Here is a 25,778-nt window from a genome sequence, read left to right as displayed (position 1 = left end):
GATGATTTCCCAAATAGAGGTTATTAATAAAATTATTTATCATAAATGTATAGAACAAGCCAATCGAATTTCATCAAGCTTCAACCTGATTCAAGAGGGGTTTATCAAATAAATATATTCCTCTAAATTCAGTATTGAATTTTGTTAAACATTAGGTCTTCTTTTCTAAACTTTTGTTAATTACAGTCCAATTGTTTCAGCATATGCGTATGATGAATACATTTTATGCATGTTGTCATGAAACTTTGTGATTTATGTGAAAGTATTAAACAAATTTAATTTAAATTAATAAAATATAATTTTAACTTAAAGTTCTTTGCTACTGTAGCCTTCAATATTTTTTTTTATTCAAACTCAAAAATTATTTTAATTTATTATAGTAATAATTTTGTTTATATAACATATAAACTATTATTTCCCGAATAGGCTTTTTATCGTCAATGTAAACGTCGTGACGATTTCCATATTTCAACCATAAGTCAACCATATGTTTTTTCCGTGCAGGATTTCATGCTAACTTTTTTTCAACCATAGTTTGACCATATCAATTTTAAGTTTTACTTTTTGCACACGCGTCATCACACGACAAATTGAGCATATATCTAACCACGAAATATATGCTCTAAGTTAAAAATTTTAGGGTGTCATCATTCCATATAAAAATTGTCGTTGAGTACGTTGATGTGTAGGGTATCCACAACCATAAAAAATCAAAAAAATGAGGTTATTGTAATACCATTAAAACTATTTGTATTTTTTTTCAGTTTGATTCAATTTTTTTCAATCTGTGCGTAAATTTATAAGTATTCTTATGGGTGCGCTGAAGCACCTAATTTATGCGTAAAAGTAGACCTGACCTAGCAGTAAATAAAATCTTCCAGATTGACCAACTTGCGCATATATTATACTTAACTTAATTTAGGTTTTCTGAATTGTGTCCAAATTAATTTCAACGTTTTCTGAAAGAGTATATTTTACTGATCACTATGTATATAGTCCACCAAATCAGAAAACTCCTATTAAGTAATTATGGCAATTTAAAGATTTTTTCGCGCCTTTTATTTTTGCGTCTTTTTTTGCAAGTGTTGTGCGCCATTTTTTGGTCCACCAAGTTTTCATTCAAAATTTTATTGTAAAAGTTACAGACAATTTGTTGGAAATGAATAATATAGATGGTATTGTGTGCTATTACATAGTTTAAGAGTGGACATGGGCGCCGGCAGGATTTTTTTCAAGGGGGGGGGGGGGGGCAAAATAAAATTCAAAAGTGATATTTCAAAGACTACAAAAACGCATCAATTAATCAAGTCACTTTATTAGACCAGTGACAACATAAAATTAAAGAAAATGTAAAAAGAAAAACACAAGAGTCAAAAAACTACGTACAAGTATTGGCCTTAAATCATTGTTATTCAGTAAATAGAAATTGTATTCGTCTGCATTCACTGCCAAACTTATTTACAATTTGTTCCATAAACTTAGATTTTCTGGAGCGTATTTTTTCACGATGCACGCTCAGCATGCAAAGCCCAGACAAACGCTCATAATGCAAATAATGCTAAATTATACCAAATAATTCTAAATTATATAATAATATAAGGATTAGTTAAAAAACATTGATTTATTAAAAACAAATTAGACATATTCCAAAAAACAAAACAAAAATTAAAATGCAGCAGATTAATTCAAGTTAATCAAATTAAATATATATAATTATAATAATCAACATTTAGCTAGCAAAAAACACAAGATAATAGTATTATTAAAATGAATATAACACAATAAATAGGAAAAAAATAAACAAAAATACAATACAAACAAGAAACATTTTGCCAACAAACAAAAAAAGCAACAGCATAAAAGCGTAAATGAAACTGACAGATTAAAAAATAATTTAAAAAATTTGATCACTACATCCAATTCTTTCTTCGTTAGTTCGAAGTTTATTTGTTTGCGTAAGAACTTTGTTATTGTAATTAGATTTCTTTTTTTTTTATTATTATTTCCTTTATTTTCCTTTTTTTTCTTCCTCTCTTCTTTTTGTTTTCTATACTTATCCTTTATCTATTGTTTTTTTCTATTTATTCCTTTTTTATTTTTCTATGATCTATTTTTATCATATTTTTTTGTAAACTTTCATTCAAACATCTTTTTTTAAAAATATAAAATATGCCTTTATAAAAAAGCTTCCGCCATCGTGGAAGTCATTGCATTTGATAGTAATATTTCATTTAAACTGCTGTCATTTACATTACGGTGAGTAAACTATAAATGAGTTAAATTGATGAGATATCAAAATAAACAGTTAAAAGAAATTTTGTGAATATCAAAATTTGTTATTTTGCTTTTCCAGGGGGGGGGGGGGGGCAACTGCCCCACCTTGCCCTTGCCTGCCGGCGCCCATGAGAGTGGATAATCATATAATCGGAATGTTTTAACTGATCAAAATATTTACAAATGTAAAATTAAAAACTATTTCTTCTTGAATTGAATCACTAAAAAATATCAACATTTAGATCAACATGTCCAAGAGAAACAAGATGTTTTCCATTATAAGAACTTAATGCCCTTACTAAATTATGTCCATAATTAGAATTATTTGCGGACACCTTGTACCGGTTCCACGAGGCAGTTTTAAAGAGGTAGTGAACACTTTCTCCTGACTGCTCCGAATAAACTCCAAGGCCCATTTTTTTTGTTTTACAGAATTCAGATACATGATTGAACAGGATATGAAATTTTGGTGTTAAAGTAATACCATGTTCCAACATCAAATTTTTATAGCAAGCTTTTAAATTTTCGATATTAGTTTGAAAGTTTTCATCAAGTCCGGATCCAAAGCAAGACTCAACAACTAAATTTAACAACCTTAAGCATTCTCCAAAAGACTTAAGGGGGCACAACCCATTTAAAAAAGTGTAAATTATTGAAAAAATTAATTTTTCAAAAATACACTTATTTTAACTCAAATTTATCGTAAAAACTATTGCTGATTTTTAAATTTTTGCTATCTATGCTGATATTTGTCAAAATTTCATTTATTTAGATGTTCATTATTTAAATTACCCTAGCAACGCGCATAGCAACCGTTTTTAAATGTTGTTTTTCATCTTTATAAGCCCTTTTTTCAAAGTTGATTTTGGCTTTTTGTTTGTACAGATGTCTTTTTGTTTGTACAGAAGGCTTTTTGTTTGTACAACGACGTAATTCTTTTTATTGCTTTGTATATTTATGAGCTATTGTCTGAGAAATGTAGGCAAAGTCTGGAAGTGATGTCTTCAAATTGCACTCATTTTTAGATATTTTGTAAAAGACAATCAAAGTAGGCCACTGGTAATTTTTTTTTCTAAAATTTTTATTGATTTTGGAGATATTGGGTCCCAAAATTTGGCCCGTTTTGAGAAAACTTTGCGCATTGAGTGCAATTGCTACTTTGAGTAGTTTTAGCAACATGAATATGGCAGAAACATTTCTTTTTAATTTTTTTACTAATCTGGGTAGGTTTCTACAGTAAAAGTAAAAATTCAACAAGATTACATTTTCAGTTGTCTAGAAATCGTAGTCCGAAACCACAACATTTGAAATTTTACCCTAACTTTGAGCTCTAATATCTCTTAAGGCCAATACTTGTACGTAGTTTTTTTTAGGTGTTTTTGAAAGACACTAAGACATACATTAACTTTTTGGAACAGAAACCATGTGCATGCAAGGACCTGGGAAGAAGTAACCTGCCAAAAATCACTTTTTGCGTTCAACGCGCTTTGATAGATTAACCATAACAACCGTGGCCTTAGGTCCACCATGAACAGTATAAGTTATTTATTTTCCTTAAATATGCATCTTCAAATATCTGAAAAAAAATCTATGTGCTCGAGTGATAAAAAGCCTATAGATGTCCTAGAAGTAGCCTTATTTTGCCAATTTTTTAACTAAAAAAATACCCTAGCAACGGTATAGATATACTTAGCAACGGATACTTTACAGCCTTATTAATTAGTACTGCTATTAAAAATTTTAACATGATACTTTTTTATAAAAGAACTGTACAAGAGAACTTGAGATAAATACATATCGCACTTAAAAAAAAAAACAAATAAAAAGTATATATAAATAAATACAATGTTCTATCTAATATAATATATTATATCAGGTAGAGCATTGCTTGAGTTACATGACATAAATTTTTTTCAGTAGTTTTCAGTAGAAGAATTAAAATTTGTTAGCAAAAACTGCATTTTTTTAATATTAGTCAATAAATAATTAACAATAAACAAAACATGTCAGAGAGCAAGAATAAAGTCAGTCCTTATGAGAAATGCATATATTTTAATAAAGAGAAGACTTCTTATGGTCCTTTTAAGTGTTGGAACAAAGATGGAATCTTTTAAGTTAATGAATTAACTGCTGACATAACTAATCATTTACAAGCTTTAAAGGTATGAATAATATTAGAGCATTATTTGCTTTTTTATTAAAAGAAACAGGATTTCTAACTCCATAGGTGGAAAATCTAACGTTACTGTTTTATAGCTACTACCGAGAAACCAGTGAATGAAAAAACCTTGATTGATAGCCGGCTACAAGCTTATCTTTTACGCTATTACTCATTATGTGCGTACCATTGTTTTTCTTTTGGTATTGGCTGGAAGCAGACAAACAGTTGTCAACACCCAATACATGAATTTCAAATCGGTAAAAAAGCACCAAAAATTAGATCCGTCCCTTTGAACACCCTTGCTGCTTATAGTGAAAAGAATTTATCACTTCCTGTTGGAGCCGTATTTTGCTTCAGCCACCTAAAAAATATTTCTACAGGTAACAATATTGACATGTTAGAACCAGCTCCAACACCAATAAAGTCTTGCTTTCCTGCTGATGACATATATGTTCCAGATAGAACAATCATTTCAGATGAAACTATCAAAGAATCAAAAAAAGCGGCTAGCTCTTTGTGTGAAGCATTTAGAGCAAGTCCACTGTTCTTTTAGATAAAGCAAGTTCACCAGCAGCTGAGTACAAGTTTAAAGCCAAGTGAATATGTGACAACTCAACAAACTCGATCATTATTCTGTAGGCAAGTAAATGAACTTGTATATTTACAAATACCCAAAGTGATTATGCTAAAAAATGTGATTTTTTTCTTTTTTTGGGACTTGAGATAAACATTTAGCAATTTCCTTTATCCTTCAAGTGTAATTTTTTAGATGGAGTAAGCAAAAAAGAACAGGAAGGTTGGCAATCACTTTTTGTGAAGAGGTCAACTTAACTGATGATATGATTGATGAAACTGTTGATATGAAAGATGCATCTGAAAACGAAGATGATTTAAACAACGATATTCAGTTGATTGCAAAGGAGTTAGCAGCTGATTTTCAAATTGGTGATTGGATTATTGTTTCATACTTTATGCAATGGTATCCTGCAATAATTAAAAATGTAAGAAGTTTTAACACTATACTATTGTATTTTTGTGTATTGAGATCTATTACAAAATTATTGGTTTATTAACCATATTAACTAATTTCAAGGAATATTTAGGAAGCAGCAATGATTAGACGTTACTTTACCTCAACCATTAGGTCAATGATAATGGAATATATGTTTCTTGTATGGAATTGTCTGTTACACCTGAAAAGAACTGCTTCAAGTAGCCAACCAAAGAAAATATTCTCCAATGTTCGTCTCTTGACGTTGTTTGTAAGATTGATGCAACAACACCAACTAATGAAAGAGGTGATTAATCACTCTAAAAAGACGATATTGACAACGTTGAAATTCAGATCGGCCTTTAATAAATTTATTATATATTTTTCTTAATTCTTAGAAAACTGTATTTCCCATCAGTTTTAAACGGAAAAAACGATCTTGAAGTTTAATGGTTCTTTCTTTCATTGATAAAATTAAAAAAACATTTTTTTTTCAAGTTCTCTTGTACAGTTCCTTTATAAAAAAGTATCATGTTAAAATTTTTAATAGCAGTACTAATTAATAAGGCTGTAAAGTATCCGTTGCTAAGTATATCTATACCGTTGCTAGGGTATTTTTTTAGTTAAAAAATTGGCAAAATAAGGCTACTTCTAGGACATCTATAGGCTTTTTATCACTCGAGCACATAGATTTTTTTTCAGATATTTGAAGATGCATATTTAAGGAAAATAAATAACTTATACTGTTCATGGTGGACCTAAGGCCACGGTTGTTATGGTTAATCTATCAAAGCGCGTTGAACGCAAAAAGTGATTTTTGGCAGGTTACTTCTTCCCAGGTCCTTGCATGCACATGGTTTCTGTTCCAAAAAGTTAATGTATGTCTTAGTGTCTTTCAAAAACACCTAAAAAAAACTACGTACAAGTATTGGCCTTAAGAGATATTAGAGCTCAAAGTTAGGGTAAAATTTCAAATGTTGTGGTTTCGGACTACGATTTCTAGACAACTGAAAATGTAATCTTGTTGAATTTTTACTTTTACTGTAGAAACCTACCCAGATTAGTAAAAAAATTAAAAAGAAATGTTTCTGCCATATTCATGTTGCTAAAACTACTCAAAGTAGCAATTGCACTCAATGCGCAAAGTTTTCTCAAAACGGGCCAAATTTTGGGACCCAATATCTCCGAAATCAATAAAAATTTTAGAAAAAAAAATTACCAGTGGCCTACTTTGATTGTCTTTTACAAAATATCTAAAAATGAGTACAATTTGAAGGCATCACTTCCAAAATTTGCTTATTTTGCCTACATTTCTCAGACAATGGCTCTTATGTAACTAGTATAACTAAAAAGTTGAAAAATATTTGCAAATTGAAATGGAATCATCTTGTAAGTTTCGATCTAAAAGACATAAAAGTAGGAAGTTTTATGGTAACCAAGACTCTAAAAATTTTACTGAAAACTCTAAAGTTTCAAATAAAGAAAACATAGCAACAACAGTTTCTTATACAAAGTTAAACGGTTCAATGGTTAAAGTTGTTGATAACTGCTGTTCAAAAAACATTACAGGCAACCGAATAGTTGATATGGAATTGTTAGCTGAAACTTTTAAGATTCTTTTGTGCCCAGAGTGTTCACATGATTCAGTAAAGCTTAATCAAAAGCAGAAATTAGGAATTGCTTTTGAACTTGAATTGAAGTGTACTATGTGTGGTTGGTTTAAATTGTTCTGGACTTCCATAAAAAGATCAAAAACAAAAAGTTTCGACATTAATAGTAGAATGTTTTACAGTATGCGTAGAATAGGAAAAGGTTATCAATCTTTGAAACTATTTCTTACATTACTAAATCATCCTCCCCCTATGACAGAAAAAAGTTACAATAATATTGCTTCTAATTATCAAGTTGTAATCAAAAAAGTTGCCAAAAATATAATGCATCAAGCTGTTAAAGAAATACGAACATTGAAAAAACTAGATCCAATCGTCAGACAGCAGCAATCTATTTTGCCTCATTTAGATAGTCAAGCAGGTATATTATGTGATGCAGGTGTATCTGTTGATGGTACTTGGCAGCGGCGTGGATTTAGTTCAAATAACGGTATTGTTGCAGCAATTTTTATTGACACAGGTCGAGTACTAGATATTGAGGTAATGAGTAAATATTGCCAGGCTTGTATTAATGACAGAATATGGAAACATTTAAACGTAGAGAAATATGTAAGTTTTATAGCAGACCATACTTGTACAAACAATCATCATGGATCTGCACCATCAATGGAATTGGTAGGCACAGAAAAAATTTTTAATCGATCTATAGAATTAAATAAAATGCGATACACTGACTTTTATGGGGATGGGGATTCAAAAAGTTTTTTGTCTATTGAAAATGTTTATGATGGCACAAAAGCGGTTAAACAAGAATGTATTGGCCATGTCCAGAAGCGCGTTGGAACACGATTACGTGAATTAAAAAAGAGAGAGAAGGGACTAGGAGGGGAAGGAAAGTTAACTGATGCTGTTATTGATAAGCTGCAAAACTATTATGGTATTGCAATACGTTCAAATATAGGAAATCTAAAAGGAATGCAGATTGCTATGATGGCTGCACTTTTTCATGTGGCATCATCAAAAGAACATAATTATCACACATTTTGTCCAAAGGAGCCAGGTACATGGTGTCAATATCATCTTGACAAGTTGAATAATACCCAAAATTATAAACCAGGACCAGGACTACCCATGAGTGTTATAAAGTTTGTTAAACCAATCTTTATAGTTTTACAAGATGAAAATTTACTCAGCAAATGCCTCCATGGCAAAACTCAGAATCAAAATGAGTCTTTCAATGCAACAATATGGAATCGTGTTCCAAAAGATACATTTGTAAAACTAGTACAGTTGGATATTGCTGCTTATGATGCAGTTGCTCATTTTAATATTGGAAATTTAGCCACATTAAAAATATATGATAAAATGCAGATGGATAGAGGCAGCTACACTGAGCTTGGTTGCAAAGACAGAAATTGTTCACGATTAAAAAATGCAAGTCGAAAGAATGGTGAGAAGTATAGCATGCGTCGCAAGTTTCTGCGTGGAGCAAAAAAGAGTAAGGGAAGTGAAAATAAAAATAATGAGGGTTTGTCATATGGAGCAGGAAGTTTTTAATGTTTATATCAAATTAGTTTTATCATACTTGTTTTGTAATACTTGCAGTTTATATGAACATGGCATTTAACAGGGAAAAGTAAATTTTTTTTACCATTTTAGCTTTTTATTCATTCGCAAGTAGAAAAGGGTTATTATATAAGACTTTTGATAAATAAAGTACATCTATTTTTTGAATATAGTCTACAGTGCAATACTTAATAGATAAAAAGGCTCCAGATAAATATAATTATTATTAACAATAAAGTTAACATAATTTTTTTTTTTAAACCTTTTTTTTTAAGATTTCCACATTTTCCTAACTTTACCTGACTGTGACAAAGATATTTCAAAAACGGTTTGATTAAAACTTCTCATATTTTGACAGATTGTTTATTATGTACAAGGTTGTGCAATAAACCTCAAAATTATAAGAATATATGTGTTAAAAATAAAATATAACAATTTTTCGGTCATTATGGGGGATAAAAATATCATTTTTTTTGTATCCTTCAAACAAATAAAGCACGACCCCAAGGAATAAGTAAGTTGTTAAGTTTTTGAGGTTCATTGCATACCTCTAACATCAAGCTAGTTAAATACCAAATTTTATTCTATCTGACCTTCTGCATTTTGAAATATTTTTGCCACAAAATGGTCAATTTTTAAGTTTTTGCCCCCTAAAAATTGGCCCACAGGGCAACCCTTTCTTTTTTTTTAATTTTTTTTTTTTTTTTTAATCTTAATTTTATTATGAATTTACTTAATAAATAGAAAAAATTATTTAAATATCAAAATTAAAGATTTTTTTATTTATGGGGTTGTGCCCCCTTAAGTTTAATTGGCAACTTATCATTAAAGACTTCCCACTTTTTAAAAATTTTTCGAGAGGAATTTCCATTAAATTTTCCTCTATGCTGACCAGTCTTAATAATTTGCAACTGTTCGTAAATCTTCTTCATATTCATTTCCGACCAAATCCGCTCCATATTATCCATTACATGGTTGACAGTTCCCTCCATTAAATGAAGCTCCGGTAAAACAAGTCTATTTACAAGAAATTCAGAGGGGTTTCCATGTACTAATACAGGGTTTATACAATTCTTAAAATGTTGTGCACACTTAGGTTTTGAACCAGATTCTTTGAATTTTGTATAGTTGTTTTGACAGCTCTCGAAAGTTCTGTATGGAGCATTTGTCCAAGCTTCTCTTCTATCCCACTCACATACATAATAGGGATGAATTGAACTGCTACTTGGAGATATAACTGTCAGAATTTGATTAAGTTTTATGTCCCATACCACAATGTGCTCAACCTTTTCAAGATTTAATTTTTGAAATAATATTTTAATGTTTAAATATCTTTCTGGGATTTCTGGAGCTACCAGAAGAAGAAATGAAGCATTTACTGACGAGTCTTTAAACATTTTTTTTAGACCATCTTTATATAAAGACCTGCAAGCTGCTCCCAATTTTGTTTTCAGGTAATCTATTTCAACTTTGCCGTAATTTTCAAAAGTTTCATTGAGATTAACTATATTTAAAAAAAATTTGATAAAACCACTTCCCCATCAACAGCAATTTTTAGCAACTGATTCTTAGAATCAACACATTTAAGATCCAGGAGTAGTTTAACAAAAAGAGTAAGAGTTTTATCTTTGTTTTTAAATTCAAATAAAATATTTTCTTCGGTAAATAATGGGAGAAGATAACTGTCCAAATCAGAGACACAGTCTTTCAGTCCAGGTTCTACAGCGTTTCTTCGTTTTTCAACAACTCTGTAATTACTAATTTTTTTATATAATAAGTTTTACTCCAAATATTGCATCATTTTATTGAGCAGAGTTAAATTTGCATTTGTATTGTTATCTTACCTTATCATATTAGCAAGTTTTATCATTTGATGGTTACTTAAGGAAAGAGAATTCTGAATATAAAGAAGATTTTTGGAGTATTCTCAGATCCAATAGATAGTTTCAGTTTACTACCTCCTGTCTTCAATGAAATGGTGTTGCCACTTTCTATACATAGCTTTTCTTTAATAACTTGAGAAGCCATTTGCTCCTTGACATCTAAATAAGTTACAAAACTATGCAGACTGAATGAAAAAGGTTTTGACAACTTTACATTGTTAAAAAGGTTATTGGTTCAAAAGCTAACAATGGTTTTTTTAAATTAAAATTATATTTTTAATTTATTATTCATAACATTTCTCTCACTCATCTCTCTATTAGTAACGCAAATTAATACGGTTTTTCTAATACCTTGATATCCGGATGCAGCTGATATGTTATTTCTGAAAAAAAAAATTACATTTACGAACTTGTTTTCTATAGAACATGGTATACAATCTTTCACAGTCAAATAATCAAAGTTATAAAAACGTTTTCTACCTGAGCGTTGTAGAATTGTATTTATGATGCAATCCTCTTTTAACTTTAGTCAGACAAGAACTACACCGCGGACTAATAGCTGACGTTTTAAAACTCTTTATACCAGATTTTTTCTTGGGTATCCTTCCCTGCGTTCTTGCGATTTTGCATATTTCACAGCTGCAAGTTTTTAGTTTCCTGAAATTATATAAAAAATTATAATTTTATATTTCTTTACAACAGATATACAAAAAAAATAATATTTTACCCATTTCGTGTTTTAGCCGGGATAGTCATCTTTGACCAGTCAATGTCAAAATTAATTTTCTGCCTGAGATCAACAACATTTGTTCTTTCAACTATACCCCTACACCTTAAAAAGAGAGAGATATGCTAGTATCAAGCAAAATGAGATTTGATTCATTTATCAAATCATATTTCTTTGAGCTCAACAAGGTATCCAATTTTCCAGTTATGTAAATGGTTTTACGTTTATGACATATATACTTTTTATATATACTTATTTAGTTAAAAATCATTAAGAATACCAACCTTGGACACAATCCAGTAGGGTATCGATCATCAGCAATGTTATAATCCGAAAAACAGCTCTGAAATTTAGAAATTTTATGGCTTCGGCTATTTATTTTCATATGACATTTGCGACCACAAAAAAGACTTTTTCTCTATTCTTTTGATGATCTAAAATAGTCTGAGGATGTGATTTACCGAATCTTAACATTTTTTGAAACAATTTTTGTTCTATGATTGTCTTTTGCAGTTAAATTTGTGGCAGAAAAAATGGCGGATTAAAGATAGTTGTAAAAGACAAAAAAGGCGCTAAAAAAAGGCGCGAAAAAATCTTTAAAATGCCATAATTACTTAATAGAGTTTTCTGATTTGGTGGACTATATACATAGTGATCAGTAAAATATACTCTTTCAGAAAACGTTGAAATTAATTTGGACACAATTCGGAAAACCTAAATTTAGTTAAGGCTAACCGTGTGTTGGTTGTAGCTGCACTGAATTTGATGTCGATCTTGATAGTATAGGCTGCGATAGTGTTAGTGATAGCTTTGAATAAAGACTGTTGCTATGAAGAGAGTGAGACAGTTACCGGCGTGGTAGACCAAATGAATAAGATTAATATTTGAGAGGGTCCTTACCGAAAGCAACTAGTTGTCTCTCGGTAGGTCGCCAGAGCTTGCTGTTGTTATGTGGGCTCGCACAGCTCCTTTTTTCCAGAGTCTCCATCGTCATCAAACTCTACAGATTCTGATTTGTTTTTAGGAAGCATAGTGGTCTAACGGTTTATGCATTTGCCTCACATGCTAGCAATCTGAGGTTCAAACCCAAGTCCCGGTATAGACATTAAAGACGTATCGAGAAATATTTATTAGAACATATGAAGTATGAGATATATTTGCTAAAATATTTGTGAAATGAATGGGGTGCCGCTTCACAATGTAAAAAAGCAAGCTTATTTACCAACTTCTTGTTAGAGTCTCACCAGATTCATCATATGCGATGGATAAGAGACTATCTTCAATATATTATAGCCTAAAAGGGTTTTGGCGTGGTGAGCCCACCATCAAGAAACTCGCGATAGCCGCGAAAGATTCAGATAATGCTGCTCATAAATGGTTGAGAAAGCAGCCCGATTGGAAGATCTATTTGCCAGCCCTTCACGACATAACTAGGCCTATGGTTGGTAAAAGTAAGCCAAATGCGGTCCACCGATTGGGCTTGCTCAATCTGATCATGATAAAGCCATTCGGCGCACATACAAATATACTCTGGAAGTTATCAAAGTGGCAAGCTGTTACAAATAAGCGGAGCCACTTACAAGAAAAATCACGGCAAACCGCAGATACAATCACTCGCATATGCAAGCGGGGTTATCTGACATAGCTAAATCTGCTTCTGTTAGATCAAGCCCGCAAGTTTCACGGTGCTTCAAGTGCAGGTAGCAGCTGCTGGAAGCCATCGCGAGCAAGGATTAGTTGAGCGTTTCAATCGCAATATTGCTGAGAGACTTTTTGGCTCTAGCATGCTAAGAAGATAACTTTGGCACCACATGGTTCTTCGGAAAGATCAGCTGAAGGGTTTAAATCAATACCATCATTACTAGTTTTCCTCAACGACAATTCAACCAGATTGATATTTGTGAAACCAAAAGACGTCAATAAGACAGTTAAGGTTTCTCTTGTGAGTTATTTATACGTGCCAGGCAAGCTTAAAGACGGGCGTTTTTGCGCTACCGATTGCAATCTGGTCTATGACTACACACACTATAGATTCAGTTCTGAAACGAGAGGGGTAGCCCACCCTTTATAGCCTTGCTGATGGACGCTTCTTCCGTGAAGAGCTATACATAAACGGTCGTTCATAAGCAACAATTTATTATACGCAAGTACATTGGTAACTTAAAAGAATTCAAATCCCAATAATGCTACGGTGCGTATCAACGAAATTTTTTAGTTTGTTGAGTGATTATTTATGTATGTTTCCACATAAATCAACATTTTAAACTCTTTCTAAAACTAAAATCATAATAAGCATATCTTAGTTGCATAAAAGAATTTATTCAAATATGATAAAAATTATATCAAAAAGTTTAAGGTTGCGCTTTACTAAGTAAATTAACGTTCTTAAATATACTGATTTGTTTATACTATTAAAAACACGTAATCTAATTATCTGAGAGTGGAAATAATTTTTTGTTCGTTTCAAATTTAGATGAGTTTTTATAGTATTTAACACTTTTATCAGATCTTAGCATTCAATTTTTTTCTTCTTGTAAATACACATGTAACACACACACACACACACACACACACACACACACACACACACACACACACACACACACACACACACACACACACACACACACACACACACACACACACACACACACACACACACACACACACACACACACATATATATATATATGTATATATATATACAATATACATACACACATACATACATATATACTTTAATTTACATCTTGATATTTTTTACCTTCTGAAATGGGTTTAATTGGTGAAATTGTTATTTGTTTACTCATGCTTTGCATAGGAAAACCAATAGCAAGAATTGTTTAGTTTTTCAGGTGTTCTTTTTTTTTAATTTAATAACTTCTCTTCTCACTACTTATGAATACAAAGCGAAAGTAAACAAGGTTTATTTCATAATCCTTGTTTACTTTCGCTTTGTATTCATAAGTAGCCTCTTTATAGCTTGTTATTACAACAAACGTATGCATGCTATTTTAGGATCAAGGACATATATTGATTTAGTTTTTTCGTCTGTTTGGAAACTTTTTCCTGACCACTTTAAAGAATTAATTTTTTTTAATTAGCTTTATATTTCCTTGAGTTACTGTTTTGGTCAAATTAGATAAAAATGTTCTCTGAACTGAGTTGTTAATTTTGTCTCTAAAACATATTAAACATTTTTCACTAAATTACATGGTTGGCCTTTCTTTTTTTTATAATGTTTGACATGATACCAGAACTTCCATTGTATTTTTAAAATACAAGAAATTTTTTCAAATATTTCCAAAGTATATTTGTATATATAAATATGATTACAAGTTTATCTTTTAACAAGTTTAACTTTTAGCACAATAAATGTAAGCCAAAATTTTATCTATCACCCATTTATATAATATATATATATATATATATATATATATATATATATATATATATATATATATATATATATATATATATATATATATATATATATATATATATAAAGAAGGGCAATGAAAAGTTGCCAAACAGCTGATGAAATATTGCATCAATACATAGAGTTTGGTTCAAGAATATAAAGCAAAAAAAAGGGGGATTGCAAAAAAGTCCCGGAAGAGTAAGGAGTTTTCTGCTATTGGTTTAAGCCTCTGCTTAAGCAAAAAAATTTTCAATTCATCAAAGTATGTAGTATTGAGAAGATAAATAATATCAAACTGGAACAAAAAACTAACTTTTTCATCTATTGATTTTGACAAGACTGTGTGTGTGTTTCCGTTGTCATAGTTACGCCTTTGCCACAGCAATCTTGGTTTCTAGTTTGGTAATGTAGAGACAGTTATCGAGAATATAACTACGTCTAATTAGGTTATGCAGTTATTTTATTGACAATAAATGCATATTAGAAGCCTAAATTAAAATTAGAAATATTGTTGTTAAATAAATATGATGATGATGATTCTGAAAAAGATGATGATGGAGCCAAATTAGGTGGAAATGAGGATATTTATAATGATAATTATGGGGTTGATTTGCTATTAATAATTATTTAGCAAGGCATATGCTCTTATGTTTAGTATATAAATCTTATTCTTTGACTGCATTAAACATTTTTTTTTACATATTCATGCAACAGTCAACATAATTCAAAGAAAATTTGTTTTTATACTGGAAACCAAATCTTCAGATAAAATAAGCTCTTTACACATTGGACATTATGTTTCATTGAGTTGGTTAGCCTTTATACTTTCCATGAGTCAGAAAAAACAAAATAAGTATTCACATTTTTTTTTAGTTGCAATTGTCTTGGTATTTTAGCACATAAATTACATTGGCAAAGCTTTAAATGAGGATTGAATTCTTTTTTTAGTTCTTTAATATGTATTTCTGAGTCATGTGCTGTCACAATGCTATTTTTAATGGTAGCAATGATGGAGAATTACACTTTTTTACCAATACTAGGTCGATTAATAAGCTTTTTATTTTGTTTTAGTGATTTAGTAACATTTAAATTTTTACTGAGTTTTTCTACCTGCTGACAACTAAAGCATTCATCACATTTACGTTCCCTCTTCATATTTAAAAAGAAGTGTTGTTGATTTCTTTCTTTTGATCACATTGTTAATGGTATCATAAAGTTTTGACATTTTTTAGGTGGGTGAACATGCACTAAACCTGACAACATGGCATGGAATACCTTTTCAATTTTCTTTTTTTGGTTTATTCCAATTGCATACTTTTTTTTTACAACCAAATATCTACAGATCCTGCAAATAAGATTCACATATTTGTTACGGATTTTCATCTAAAAATAATAAAACTTTTTGAATAGTTTTTGTGAATAACCGTCAAACTTTGCCACATGCATTACGTAGTATTTATATTCATAAAGTAAATTAAGCTAATAAATCAATATTAAACTGCATAAAAAGTAAAAGAATTTGTGGTCGCAAGGGTGCTTCCACGGCGTATTTTTACTGATAAAAAAGAGCATCGTTGCTAGATCAATAATTCAGACGGAATGTATCGCTTCTGGGTCAGCCTTATCCGCTCTCAGTAGGACGTTAGTTTCGACTTTCCGCTAGCTGATATGAATCGGATGCATCCCCTTCTCCAAAGCGGAGGTGTTCACCGAGAGCTCAGGATTCATACGCTCGAATTTTTTGACATTTGCAACCTCCATCAAGAAATCAACCCCTGTAAAGTTGAGCTTGCCTAGGTGTTGGCTGTACTTGCTTATACTATCTGTGTTTGGTTTCGCCAATAGCATGGCCCACTAAAAGCATGTGTTATCCCTATTCTTCACGTTGATGACGGAGCGCTTTGGGACGTAAGATGGTGTTTCGATGTAGCTAGAATCACGGAATGGGTAATACTCGACAGCGCCTAATTCCAGTGATTCAAAGTTAGCAATCCATGATCTTTTCTCTCGATCTCACGAGCACATCATCGATATTTTCTTTTATTTAGAATTGGTATCGTGTCACACCTCTTTTCCTAAAAGTCTCTACTTTTCCATCACCATAAAGAGTGTCGACAAAAAGCTGTCCTTTTGCAGTTCTGAACCAAGAATGAGCGAGACATTTTGCGCTCCCCCTCTAACTTTTTCCAACACTTCACGGGTGCGGGAAGACATTTCAGTTAGAAGAGTTGACGCATTTGACCTAAGCTTGTACCCTGATAAAATGATGGCTCTGTAGTCCTTGAAGAACTTCTTGTCCTTATAGATGGTTAAGGCTTATAGATCTTCAAGTTCATCCAAGCCCTCTCCGAATATCTTCATGAAATCTTCATCGCTAATCGTGTAAGCTGAAGATTCTGATATCTGTTCAGGGGTAGCCATAGTCGTAGATATCAGTGCGGAAGTTGGTTGAGATGAGAGAGTTGGTCGGGGCGTGGGGTTTACCTTGGTATTGTAGCTGGTTTGGATGTGAGGGCCGGTCTAGATGGTGTAGTTAACAATGGTTTGGGGATATTTGGTGGCTTGACGAAGCTACTTGTTTCTTGAAGGCTTTAAGGTACTCGTCTAAAGTTGTTATTTTCTCTCTGTACAAACTCTTGAGTTTGTAAGCTACGACGCAGTCCATTTTGCACAGTTGTGCTGCTAATATATATAAAAATATATTCTCTAAATAGAAAAATATTTCACGCTTAAGCCACCAACCGACCGTCTACCTTGTCGCTCGCTGCTCACAAGTTGATCGATAGCCGCACCGAGTGTCCACAAGGCTGGCTTGTTGGCACCTAGAAGTTTAGCCCAGGCACTGGTCTTAGCCCCTAACCAGTGGACTTCGAATTGGAAACGCTTAGAAAGTATAGGTGCGACCACTGGGATAGGTGCGGCAGAAACGATGTTGTTGGTGGGGCTGAGGATTTTTGGAAGAGAGGGATTTTCGCTTCCATCCCAAGAGGCAACCTCTGCGACAAGTTTCATCTGCCTTTTCTATGTCTATTTGCGCAGCTTAGGCCTCCCCCTGATTTTACACACCCACCAACTTGCCATCCGCTCGCCATCCGCTCGCCATCCGTTCGTCAACCGCTCAACGCTCACTGATTTGCTACCTCACTCGCTATCTCATTGACCTCTTTAGGGTAATTCAAATGAGTACACCTGTGAGTTGATAGGGAAGTTGACTTAGTGTCTGGGCAGAAACCTCCTTGGGTCAACTTTAATCAATCTATGTGGGGTAACCCCTCTCAGTCAGCCAACCTGTGGGTAGTTGTCCCTGAGAGGTGTCTCAAAGGGTACTCTTGAGGATACCTCAGTGTCTATCCCCTCCTAAGCTCTCGTGTGGTCCGAAACATACAGTCCCAGATAACGCACTAGCTGGTTGTTTTTATACACAGTTCTACTATTTCAGTTGTTGAACATTTTCATCAAAATTTTCTAGATTTAAGCCTATTAACTCAACAATAACAGGCAGATTGTAATCAGCCAGCGTTTGACCACTTTGATTAGTAATCTTTTCAATTCGATGAAGAGTAGCTTATTCAGCTATTAGAAGTGGGATCGAGCAGTGAATGAAATCTACCATCATAAAAGCTTTGCATGTATTCCAGAGATGTAAAGGATTGTCAGATTCACAAAAGGTGAAAATAATTGAAAACAACTGTCTAATTTGCTTTGGCATACGTGTTAAAACCGCCTCAGAAGGAGTATTCTGCCATTCAGTGTCATCTTACAACAAACCTTTCAAAACATATGGTTCACAAAACGTTTCAAGGACAATATAATTAACAGTACGCACATCCTCCCAAGATGTTGCTCCTTTTGCTTGCAAAAGTAACAGTTTAAGAAAAAACAATTCTTCAGTTGGATTAACTTTATACATTCTTACTATCACCTTATCACCACCCCTTTGTCTAACCTTCCATTTACAATATTTATCACCAAATATAAAGTGATAAGGAATGTCTACATACGAATAACAATGTGCTCTTTTATTTTCAGTATTTAACTTAAACCATGCTGTTAGGTGCGTATCACGTTGAGCTACACAATCTAAAGCCATTTGTTCTGCTCCTTCTCTAAAATAAAATAATTGATTTTCAGGTAGATGTTTACCAAGTCACAGCACTTTGAAAACACAGAAACAACATAATATAAACATATGTACCAACTATAAACGCAATGAATGTGTTTAAATATGTACATAAAGGTTAAATATATACTTTATATACATATTTATAAACATTTTTAAAACAATTATATAACACTGATTAACACATACACAAACAATAAAAACACTTTACATTATTGTACTACTTCATATTATTGTAAAAACACATTGATAAAACAACTATAAAGCACTTATTACCACATACACATACACATCAAAAAAGCATATATGCAAACAATAAGTGTGTGCAAACAAAAATTTTAAAAATGACGTGAGAAAATTTAAAAAGATTCAAAATATATATTTACAAACAATACTCTTTACTTTCTTTTTTTTTTCTTCATAAGAACTGTAATTCTCATAACAAAATTTAACCTTTACATACAACAACATGTGACATGCTATGTCAGTGTTGGCACAAAATTTCAATTTATTTTTCTAAATTTTCTAAAAAAGAACAAAAATAGTTAATAGCATCACAGAAATTTCAATGTAGTAATAACCATTTTATGGAAATAGCATTAGTATAACTTTAAATAACATCCATACCCCTATTTTCCTTCTAAAAAATAAGATAATAAAAATGAAACTGCTAAAAGAAAAACTAAAACAAAAAAAATTTATACGATTTAAAAAATTAAAATCCTTTCTAATTTATCTATAGGTACGCGGAAATCGCGTTTTACGAAGCCGATTTTTGTACTAAAATTTTGTTCCACGTTTTTTTCACTTTTTTTTAGGTAGCGTCAGACAAACGTCTTTTTGTGGTGTTTTTTTTTAGAAACGTATATAAACCTAGATATTTTTCTGAAAGAAGAAGGGTTAATCTTGATTTTTATGATGCTTTTAATGTATGGTTACTAATTTTTCATGGTTTGTTATGGTCCTGAAAATATAGTGTATGTTCTCACGTTAATTTATAGTAGAAGAAATGTCGAGCCCGCTTTTTTTATTATTGATTTAACTTTCTATATGTATTTTCTAAGCACATGCCAATTTTCAACGAAAAAAAAATGGGAGCAGATAGTTTACTATGTGTTATTCTATAAATACCACTTTTTTTAGGTAGCCTTAGGCAAACGTTTTTTTAAGGTATTTCTTTATAGAAACACATATAAGCATAGAAGATTTTTTGAAAGAAGAATGGTCAAACTTGATTCTTATATTTTTTTAAAATATGGTTGCTCAATTTTTTTATGAATTTTTTTGCTTACAATTTTCCATGAAAATTTAGTCGATGTTCTCACATTAATTTCGTATCGAAGAAATGTTGAGCCCGCTTTTTTTTATTATTTATTCTATTTTCTACATGTATTATCTTTTTGCCTGCCATATTTCAGCCAAAAAAAAATGGGAGCAGATATATAACTAAGAACAGCACTTTCGGTACCTTATTTCTGTTTTTATGAACTTTTTTTCGGTAACAGCGAACTATAAAAATACGGGTTCTTAGAAAAGTTCTTAGAAAAATATTTTTTTCTTATTATTATTTTTGTTATTAGATAACAGTAAAAATGGAAAATAAAGAGATTTAAAAATATATAGATTCTTTACCAGATAGTAAGCAATTTTTTTTTCATTATTATATCATTGCTAACTATTTTTAAAACAACATAAATGTAAAAACCATATTTTTTTGTTTATCTTAGTAAGATAATCTTAAATATAAAGTCTTTATACTTAAGATTATCGGCGCTACTCCACTTTCTCCCCCCCCTAATTTTATGATTGATTCTGATAGAGAATTTTATGCTGATTAAGAATCGTATAAAAACATGGGTCTCAAAATCAACGGAAAGTGCTCTAATCTGATGTCGAAAGTACAAAAATATACCACAAATCGCTAATATTCGCCATCTTGAAAAGTGATTTTTTTTTGTTTAAAAGTTATCCTTTCAAAGTATCAACAGCCTGGTTTTTATTTTTTATATAAAAGATTTCGAATAAAAGAACAAAGAACCGGTGCGTTAAGTTTCATAATCAGGTGTATTGACCGCATTTTTTTTCTCTTACCAGGTAATGAAATTCAATGGCATTTACTCTTATCGCGTCAATTTGCTTCAACTGGATTCTTAGTTTGTTAGCTTGAGTGTCTTTTAAAACTTTTGTCAAATAAGTTGAAAAATTCTTTCATTGATTATATTTTACAATTCACTTTAAAACAAGATAAAAATTTTTTAATTATAAAAATAATTCTTTAAAACTATTGACTTTCTTTTAAAACTTCAAGTTAACCCCCCGTGAATTCATTTTCATTATGTTTGTCATATAAAAAGGAGTGCTTCAGAATAGTTTTTCTGCTTCTTCATTTATCTACATATCATGGCTCTTCGAAGACCAACAATAGACGTTTTTGACTCACTTTCTTTGACAGAAATAGGAGCAAAATTCAAATACGATATCGAAGCTACAATTCACTGGTGCAGAACTTATGGTTTACTCGCTGAAAGCATGAATTGTAGTGTATGTAACGTGCCCTGCACACAGCAAACAAAGAATGGGTCAGTTGATCAAGTTATTTGGAGATGTCCAGTCAAGCGCTGCAAAAGAACCTTTAACATTAGAAAAGGCAGCTTCTTTGAGAAATCTCACCTACAATTGTGGCAAATATTGGGCTTAACTTACGCTTGGAGTAGAAGTGCAGGTAAGAGCCGGGGATTATCAATAAGTGATTTAAGGCAAGAGTTAAATATCGGAAACGACAGCACCATTGTTGATTGGAATCAATTTTGCAGAGACATTTGCGTCTCATATTTCCTCAATAACCCTGATCCAATAGGCGGTCCAGGGTGCATTGTTGAAATAGATGAATCTGTTTTTTGTCGAAGAAAATATCAAGTTGGTAGAATAATCCCGCAGCAGTGGATATTTGGTGGGTATGAACCTGCAACGAAGAAAGGCTTTTTGATTCCTGTCCAGAACCGCGATGCTGCAACATTAATTCCTATCATACATCAATGGATACTTCCTGGCTCTATTGTCTGGAGTGACATGTGGAGAGCATATAATGATTTGCAAGCTCCAGCATATTTACATGGTACCGTTAACCACACCCTCAACTTTGTAGATCCACAGACAGGTGTAACAACAAATCACGTGGAAGCTATGTGGTGTCGAGCAAAAGCAAAATTCAATTCAATGATGGGGCCAACTAATCGCGAAATGGTAGCTGATTATTTATCCGAGTTTATGTGGATGCAGAGATTTTCCGAACACCGGTTTTTTCACTTTTGGGATCAAGTTTTAACAGCATATCCTGTTTGACATCCTGTGTGCATCAAACGTAACATACATTATAATTCATGCCTAAGGTTGTGTAAATCAAAAAACGGCTATTTTCATAGCCACACAAAATTATTAAGAACATTTTTTGCAAAGAACATTAAGAAAGCCCTTTTTTATTACTCCATGAAAGTTTGTCTTTCCAATTAATTTTTTTCTTTAATAACAAAAAAAAAAAAATAACCGAAAAAATAATCGTAAATTCTGTTACAAAACTAAATTTCATAAGAAGGAATCGCAATTTCGCAAGAGCGACACGTTTTATAACTTTATAACTCGATCGTCTGCCTGATAGCTCTGGAAAGAACTTACGCGTCTATATTAGCCATTCCAGACGATTTTTTTATAATTCAAATAAACATATACAATGATTCTTACGTCGCGAAAATAAAAATAAAAAACGTCATAAAATATGCGAAGGAATATAGATATATATATACATAATTTCTGTATACAAATCCTTAGAATCTATTCTTCAAAAAAACATAAATAAATACTTGTTATAAAAAGAGAAAAGAAAATAAAAAGAAAATTTCGTGTTTTTTGTCAAACGTCAGATGTTTTTCGTTGAGCCGTGGAATCGCTATCTATATTAAACCAGAAAAAATTCCTTATAGTAAAAACCAGGCTGGCAATGTTTTGCGGTTAAAAACAATATCAACCGTAAAGTTAGTGAATTCAAGATGGCGAATATTAGCGATTTGTGGTATATTTTTGTACTTTCAACATCAGATTAGAGCACTTTCCGTTGATTTTGAGACCCATGTTTTTATACGATTCTTAATCAGCATAAAATTCTCTATCAGAATCAATCATAAAATTAGGGGGGGGGGGGGGAGAAAGTGGAGTAGCGCCAGATTATCTTACTAAGATAAACAAAAAAAATATGGTTTTTACATTTATGTTATTGTTTTAAAAATAGTTAAATAATTAAAAATCAAAGCAGTTTTAATCCAATATTATTAGATTAAAACTGTATTATTAAATATGGATTATTAAAAATGTATTAGTAATACATAAATGTAATAATATTAGATTAAAACTGCTTTGATTTTATTGATAGATAAAAGTATCATTTCACAGATTCATTAAAACACCATATAAGTATAAAAGTTTGTTAACACGCAAATAAGTATTAATAATACTTATTTGTGTAATAACAAATACTTTGTTAAGAATAAATTATTTTATGAGATGTATAATTTGCTTCTTTCCTTCTTATTTCTATAGAAGTCTACAAATCAAATTTATATTGATTTATTCTTAACAAACATATTTTTTAGTGTTTAGTTGAAAAATGATATAAAAATTACATTCATCTTCTTTTATCATTTTTCTGTTGTATACTACTTCATCCTTTAAATATTAATTAAATAATTATACAAACATGTCTAATATTTGCTTCTTGTTTAGATCATAGCACAATTATAAACGATTTCTTGAGATTTTGTAAGTATAGTTCCCATAACATTTTTCCATTAACTCAATGTTTCTAAGGTTTCTTTTTAAATATAAGATATAATTATTATTGTCTATACCTTTTTATTGATGTACATTAATTTATATATGTTTATTGTTTACATAAGTATATACCCATTCTGAATGTTAGCTTTTTGTTTATTTACATATAATCTTTATATTTTAATTTTTTAGTTGTTATTTTTTGAACTTACTATTGACAATTACATCGTGTTATTTTTTATTGCACAATTTTTTTGTTAACTTTAGTTGAATCGACAAGGTCTACCATTGGTAAGTTTGTATATTATAACTTTTGTTATGAATCATAATAACAAACGTTTAAACATGTGTGTCTAGGTTTAACTCATATTTTGTTTAATTCTCCTTTCATTACTTGCTATAGTTAGTAATTTTGAAAACCAGTAATTTCTATTCTGTGAATATATTTAATGCTAAACTTCTGTTTTTTTTTAATGCTGTGTCTTACTCCTTTTTTAACTTTAGAACCATCTTCATCTGTTACAGTTGGTAAGTTCTAAAAACCTGTTATGCATTCCTAATCAAATACAACATTTATTTTTTTATAAAAATCTTTTAACCTTAGTTCCAACTTTAACTACAAGTGGTAACTTTAAAAACTATTACTTTTTAATATGTGTATGCATTTCTCAACAATTGCAATACTTATTTTCTATTAAAACTTATTAACCTCAGAAACATCCTCATCTGCTACTATTGGTATATTTTAAATACTTTACTATCTAATATCTGTAATCATTTTTCATCAATTGCAATATTTTTTTTTAATTACAACTTTTTTACCTTAGTTTCATTGTCCTCTGCATCAAGCGGTATGTCTAAATAATATTACTTTTTAATATGTGTATCCATTTGTCATCATTTGCTATATTAATTTTTAATTACAACTTTTTAACCTTAGGACCATCTTCATCTGGTACGATTCCAAGTGGTAGAAAATGTTTTGAAGGAAAATACTTGTTGCATATCAGATCCAGGTACATTATTTTGTAGAAAGATGGATTTTTTTGGGACAATGCTTGACCCGCATGTTTTGAAACCTATTTTAACCTTAGTCCCCATTGATGACTAAGTTCTTGAAATGACATCTGCTTGTCTTAATGCAGTAAAGGATGTTTTGACACGTCAATATAAGAGATATTTCTCCCTTACTATTACAGAGGAACTTAAGAAGGAGACAGCTAGTGCAAGGCTTCACAATGTTGATAGTGAAGAGTTAATATAGATTATATAATAGATTATATATAGATTATTTAATAGAGTTATATAATATAGATTATATAATAGAGTTAATATAGATTATTTTGATAATCTTGAGGAGTTGTCTAGAGAAAAAGTAGTTAAGTGGTCTATTTACATGGCGCGTAAAAATAGAATTAGAACTCGACTATTACACAGTGAAATTCGGGCAAAGATTGCTGATAGAGAAGCATCTAAACGACATAAAATGGCTGAAAAACAAAAAAGAAAGTTGGAGCATGAGCTGCGTGTATTAACTACCAGCGAAATTATAAATTTGTATAAACACTTGCCAAACAACTTGATAATTTAGATGATGCTATGTCTGAAAGAATTGTCGGAAGAAAATTTTGTCATGAATGGTATGTTGCTAATGATTCAAAAACAGTTATTTATGATGGAAGAGTAGAAAAAGTAAACAAGAGACAACAGGATATAATTTACACTATTTCTTACTGGAAGCAAGATGAAACTGATATTGAAGCTGTTGATTATAAGATGAAAAAAATCCAGCTTGTTGCTGATGTTATAACCGGAGAATTAATATTTTCTTAATTTAAATAAAATTAACTTATATGCATTTCATAAAAATGTGTAGCTTATTATTAATTATGGTATGCAAAATGGGTACCACAAGTTTTGTAACTTGCAAATATGGTACAGCAAGTTTTATGGCTTGCAAATGAGTACCGCAGGTTTTGTAGCTTGCAAATATGGCACAGCAAGTTTTATGGCTTGCAAATTTTTTTTGATAGATGGCTCTGGCTTACCTTCACGTGGTGTCTATTGTTCAAAATGATTTAATTTTATTCATTAATGGAATTGAAAAATTAAAACATTCACTAAAAGCCAAGACAAAACTTAATTACATTTTTTGTTTCAAAATACTTATTGTTTTTTTGTGTTTTTTGTTTAGGTTGGAGTGG

General features: G+C 31.1%; 2 protein-coding genes and 2 pseudogenes across 2 annotated transcripts; 3 read left to right on the top strand and 1 right to left on the bottom strand.

Annotated features, from left to right (window-relative positions):
• Positions 1-6,802: 6,802 nt before the first annotated feature.
• Positions 6,803-8,718, top strand: LOC145186935 (uncharacterized). Its single transcript, XM_080063239.2, has one exon. The coding sequence runs from the start codon at positions 6,803-6,805 to the stop codon at positions 8,591-8,593; it is 1,791 nt and encodes a 596-aa protein (XP_079919365.2). The 3' UTR covers positions 8,594-8,718.
• A 663-nt stretch (positions 8,719-9,381) lies between these two features.
• LOC149877017 (uncharacterized) lies at positions 9,382-11,296 on the bottom strand (annotated as a pseudogene).
• Positions 11,297-21,153: 9,857 nt separating this feature from the next.
• LOC149877016 (uncharacterized) lies at positions 21,154-22,095 on the top strand. The gene has a single exon (XM_090074500.1). It carries the CDS (start codon positions 21,154-21,156, stop codon positions 22,093-22,095), a length of 942 nt encoding a protein of 313 aa, XP_089930626.1.
• A 2,740-nt stretch (positions 22,096-24,835) lies between these two features.
• On the top strand, positions 24,836-25,778 carry LOC149877015 (uncharacterized; annotated as a pseudogene).

The sequence above is a fragment of the Hydra viridissima genome, unplaced genomic scaffold (assembly GCF_058129835.1).
Source record: "Hydra viridissima isolate aposymbiotic clone 2 unplaced genomic scaffold, HvirCarnegie_v1 scaffold_17, whole genome shotgun sequence".
In the NCBI taxonomy this organism is placed as follows: domain Eukaryota; kingdom Metazoa; phylum Cnidaria; class Hydrozoa; order Anthoathecata; family Hydridae; genus Hydra; species Hydra viridissima.
Note: the sequence above shows the minus strand (reverse complement) of the source record. Positions and strands in the feature narration are given on the sequence as shown.